The sequence below is a fragment of the Marmota marmota genome, unplaced genomic scaffold (genome assembly GCF_001458135.2).
Source record: "Marmota marmota marmota unplaced genomic scaffold, marMar, whole genome shotgun sequence".
Classification (NCBI taxonomy): Eukaryota; Metazoa; Chordata; class Mammalia; order Rodentia; family Sciuridae; genus Marmota; species Marmota marmota.
The window spans coordinates 62483754-62488632 of NW_025999968.1; the positions used below are offsets into that span (position 1 = coordinate 62483754).

General features: G+C 62.9%; 1 protein-coding gene across 1 annotated transcript; it reads left to right on the top strand.

Moving 5' to 3' along the window:
- The first annotated feature begins 9 nt into the window (after nucleotides 1-9).
- Lrrc3 (leucine rich repeat containing 3) lies at nucleotides 10-2459 on the top strand. The gene is made up of 2 exons (XM_015478847.1): nucleotides 10-249; nucleotides 605-2459. The coding sequence occupies exon 2, from the start codon at nucleotides 734-736 to the stop codon at nucleotides 1505-1507; it is 774 nt and encodes a 257-aa protein (XP_015334333.1). The 5' UTR covers nucleotides 10-249; nucleotides 605-733; the 3' UTR covers nucleotides 1508-2459.
- Nucleotides 2460-4879: the final 2420 nt, after the last annotated feature.

The window sequence follows — 4879 nt, forward strand, 5'->3', positions numbered from 1 at the left end:
CCCCCCGCCACTCCCGCCGCGCGGCCGGGCCGGCTCCCCCCTCCTCTCCCCTGCGCGGGAGCGGGCAGCCGCCCCTTCAGGGCTGGCGAGAGAAGCTCTGTGACCGCCGACTTTAAGGTGTCACAGCAGGTGTCGGCGACAGGCGGCTGGCCCCCTCTGCCAGGCGCGCTCACCCGCCGCCATCTGCCGGGCCTGACCTGGTGCTGCTGATCCGGAAGGAAGCCCTCCGCCCAGCTCGCCCAACTCAAGGTGACCAGCCTGCAGGGGAAGGCGGGTGTCTGCCCCACCTCAGGTCCCCAGCAGTGGGTGGGTGGCCAGGGCTGCATGCCCGCCGGGTTCTCTGACCACTTGGCCCTGGGGTCTGCTGTCAGCCAGTGGTCAGAACTAGCCACCTCCTTGACCTGAGATGCCCCTCTGGGTGGTACTGGAAGACTTCAGAAGAAAATTATAGACCAGGTGTGTTTAAGGGGGTGTGGCGGGCCCCAGATGCCTCCTTTTTCTGTGCCAGCCTCTCCCTCAGGGTGTGGCCCATTCCCAGCTGGACCCTAGTGGACAGGGCTGATTGCTGTCCCTTCTCTCACCCATTTCTCTTGTTATTTTTCAGAATTCGTGGTGCCACTGCTTTTCCTGGTGAGGAAGAAGAGTTTGTGCACGTGGTGATTCTTGCACAGTGGAAAGGGCAGGGGTCCTCAGGCCAAAAGCAGAGGAGCTACTTGTCCCAGGCCGTGGCAGGATGGGCCCGAGAAGCAGATGGAGCCCCTGGTGTCTGCTGGCCCCCTCCCATGGGTCCTGCCTCTTCCTCCTCTTCTGCCTGCACTTGAGTGCTTCCTGCCCACAAGCCTGCCAGTGCCCTGACCATGCAGGGGCTGTGGCTGTCCACTGCAGTGCCAGGGGCCTGCAGGAGATCCCCAGGGACATCCCAACTGAGGCCGTGCTCCTGAAGCTGGATGCCAACAAAATCTCGCGAATCCCCAACGGAGCCTTCCAGCACTTGCAGCAGCTGAGAGAGCTGGACCTGTCCCACAATGCCATCGAGACCATCGGCCCCACGGCCTTCTCTGGCCTGGCTGGGGGCCTGCGGCTGCTGGACCTGTCCCACAATGGCATCCGGAGGATTCCGAAGGATGCCCTGGGCAAGCTGAGCGCCAAGATCCGCCTGTCTGACAACCCACTGCACTGTGAGTGTGCTCTGCAGGAGGCCCTGTGGGCGCTGAAGCTGGACCCCGACTCAGTGCATGAGATCGCCTGCCACACCTCCGCTCAGGAGGAGTTCGTGGGGAAGCCTCTGATCCAGGTACTGGACTCGGGCGTCAGCTTCTGCAGCACCCACCACAAGACCACCGACGTGGCCATGCTGGTCACCATGTTTGGCTGGTTTGCCATGGTGATCACGTACATTGTGTACTACGTGCGTCACAACCAGGAGGACGCCCGGAGGCACCTCGAGTACCTCAAGTCCCTGCCCAGTGCCCCCGTCTCCAAGGACCCCGTCAGCTCTGCCCCCTAGCGCCCACCCTAGGCAGGCCCACCCTCAGTGGCTTTTGTAGCAGGTGGAGACCACGTGTGCTTCTGGTGTCCCCAGTGAGGTGGTGTCATGGCACTCGCGTACAGTGCATCCGTCTGGAGACAGCGTCTGTGTGTACCTGTCATCGCAGAGCCTTGCGTCAGCAGTGGACCACTTGATGGCAAGGACACTGAGGTTTGGGGTGAATGACTTCCTGTGACCACACGGCCAGGCTTGCACCCTTGGGACCCGAGCCCCAGCTGCCCGAGGTGACATTCCATATTCCTTCCACTCCGCCAGCCTTTCTCACGTGGGCTGCAGGATGCACCCGTGGGTCCACAGGGGAGGGCGGGTTCTGGCTGGGAGGGGGTGCAGTTCAGCTCTCGAGGGTACCAGAGCACCCAGGTCTCCACTGCCCGGCCAGTTGCCTCAGTTGAACTAGGGCCCTGGGCACATTCCAGCCGAGCCCCGTCCTGGAGGCCAGGGTGTTCTAGGCAGGTCAGTGGGATGCACAGCTCACACTAACTTGTTCTCAGAGGGTCGGAGAACTCTTGTGCCAGAATTCCCACCCATCCAGAGGGGCAGACACAGAGGGAAACCTGAGAAAGGCCCAGCCTAGATTCTCAAGGGGCAGCCAACCAATACGGCCCTACCCTGCTTCCTGCCTCTCCACCTGTGCCGGGTTGGCAGGGGCCTGTCAACTCAGGTCACTACTGTGCCTTGCTTTTCTAGTCACTGATATCTAAACAGTCTTTTCCAGGGACAGCCGAGGGAAGTTTTGTGTTGGAGGCCCGTCAGTGGGACACTTCTTTTTCCCTGAAATGGGAACTTTCTCTTTTCAACTTTGCTGCCAGGAGTCTTAAAGCTCAGTGATTGCTCAGTTTTCTTACTGACACTGTTTCATGTTCAGGGTCCATGTTTCCTCCACCTGATTACAGTTTTACTTTTTATTGCCTTTTTGTATGAGCGTTTGGATTTTAAGCTACTTCAGGGTTGAGCAAATAAGTGTGAATTCATTATTCTTTGAAGGGTAGATGTCTCATCAAGAAAAAGTTTAGAAACAACTAGAAGTTGGGGGGATTTTATTTGGCAGGCACCCTGTGGCCCGCAGTGAGGCATGAGCCTCTGAGGTGGCCTGGGATTCGCGCCACCGCGTCCACGCAGCTCAGCCACCTTGCTTTGGAGCCGCGGTGTGCCCAGCCGTGTGACCTGTCATCTGCTCTGTTGGCAGAGGGACCTGGGCCTGGGAGCCTCTGTCCCGGGAACCAGGGCTGGAGAGCACCAGGGAGGGTGGGTGAGGGGTGGGGCGTCGCGGCTGCCACCTGTCGGCTGCAGAGTGAAGCCGTCAGGGCTGGGCCGTGAACGCGGCTGTCTGCAGCGGGGGCCTGCGTGGCAGTGCTGGGCAGCCTGCGGGCAGCAGCCCCCACTTCCCCATCCAGGGCACACACAGTGGGAGAGGCCACTGTGCCAGGGCTTGCTGCCCTGGGTCTGCCCCACAGGCACGGCCGTGGCCGGGGAACAGCGTGGCCCAAGGCGGCCGGCGGAGCCAGGGTCCTGCAGGACTCCTCGCCTGGGCTTCTCCCTGCCCAGCACCGTCTAGCTCTCCAGGAGGCGCGTGGCGGAGGCTCCTTCCCTTCCTGCCCGACTGCTGGGCACCCGTCCAGGGCCTGGCGTTCCCCTTGCTGCAGGGCTGCGGAGCTCCTGCACAGCCCCAGCTCAAGGCAGCTGGGCCGAGGCCCTCCTCTGTGCAGGGGCCCAGAGCCGGGTCCCTGCAGAGTCCCACCTTCCTGGCCTGTCGGGTTCCCCGCTCTCACGGGCCCAGAGAGCAAGGCTTCTCTGAGGAAGACCCCAGCGGTCCCGCACAGAAGACCCCCTGCTCACCACAGCCCCCACTTCTCTCTGCCTCCCCTGCCCCCTCCCCTCCTGGGACCCTCTCACCTGTGGGGCCTAGAGTCTGTGACGCAGACTTGGGGGGGACATGGGTGCCCTTGAGGTGACAGGCCACAGGGGTACGTCCACTCACTGCGTGAGCGGCCCTTCCTCCCCACTCTCACTGACTTCTCCTGCCCAGCGAGGTCAGGGAGGCCCCACCATGGGCACAGGTGTACTCTGGGTGCACACCTGGGTGGATGCAGTGGGCGGCTCTGCCCATGTGGCAGGGGCTGGCAGGGTAAGCCCACCTCCCAGGCCCCTCAGCTGGCCCTCGCCGCTTTCTGTCCTGCCCTCAGCTGGCCCTGCCTGACACCTGAGGGCTACCTGGGAGGGGTCAGGGTGCCAATAGGCGGGGTCTGGGGTGGCTCCTGAGCTAAGTCTAAAGTGGGGTCCTGGCTGCGGGTTTCCTAGGGACCCTCAGAAGGCTCTCTGCTCACTGCGGCTGGTGTGGGTCCTGCTGTCTGGGCTCAGCCCCGTGCCGGGCCTCTCGGCCACCGCAGCACCGGGAGCTGGCAGACCTGGGGCAGAGCAGGCTGGTGTCACCTCTGACCAGCTCGTGACAGCTGATTGTTAAATATGGCTCCTGACAACCATCGTTAAACTTGTAGGAATTTTGTGAGCCAGTTGACCTCATCAGGTATTTGGATGCTGACCATGGAGACCGTCAGATGCTGTAAACCCTCCTACCCGGGAGGTTGCCCAATGTTCGCCACACAGGCTGCGGGGCCTGTCTGTGTGGCCACCTCCCAGTCTGGGTCGAGTGTCTCCTGAATCACCACCGCTCAGGCCCTTGGGCAGTAGTCAAGAGCAGGGTTGGGGCAGGGCCATGGGGCCACCAGGCTGCAGGGACCCAGAGCAGGACAGGGCTATGGGGCCACCAGACACCAGTGCAGGGTGACCCCAGCGAGAGAGCCGTGGACTCTCCTTACCCTGACATGGGCGCAGCCGTGGCTGTCCTTGGAGATGGAGCCCGGGCCGTCAGCCGGCTCTGCCTGCCCCTGGACCCTGGGAAGGCAGGCGAGGATTCTCCCCAGAGCCGCCAGGAGCCAGCCCTGCTGAGGCCTTGGTGCTGACTGGGGGAGATGGGCCTGGCCCCTGACCCCGGGGTTCTAAGACACTGAGTCTGCCTCGCCTGGGCCACTGAGCTGGTGGGGCATTGCTGGGCAGCACAGCAGGCCACTGCAGCCTCCGCCTGGGGGCTGTGCCCACGCAGCCGGCATGGACCCATGCTGCTCTGCAGCTGCCTGGACACTGCAGCTGAATCTCAGCTCTTGGGGTCAGCGCCAGGGAATGCATGTCCAGCTGACCTTGGGGTTTCGTGTCACTGCCGCCAGCCAGACTGACCCCCGAGGTCCGTGGTTTGGGAGGAGAAGGGCACGTGGCTCCCAGGATCCTTAGCCACCAGACACACACACGCATGCTCACTCGTGCCCCCCCCCCCAC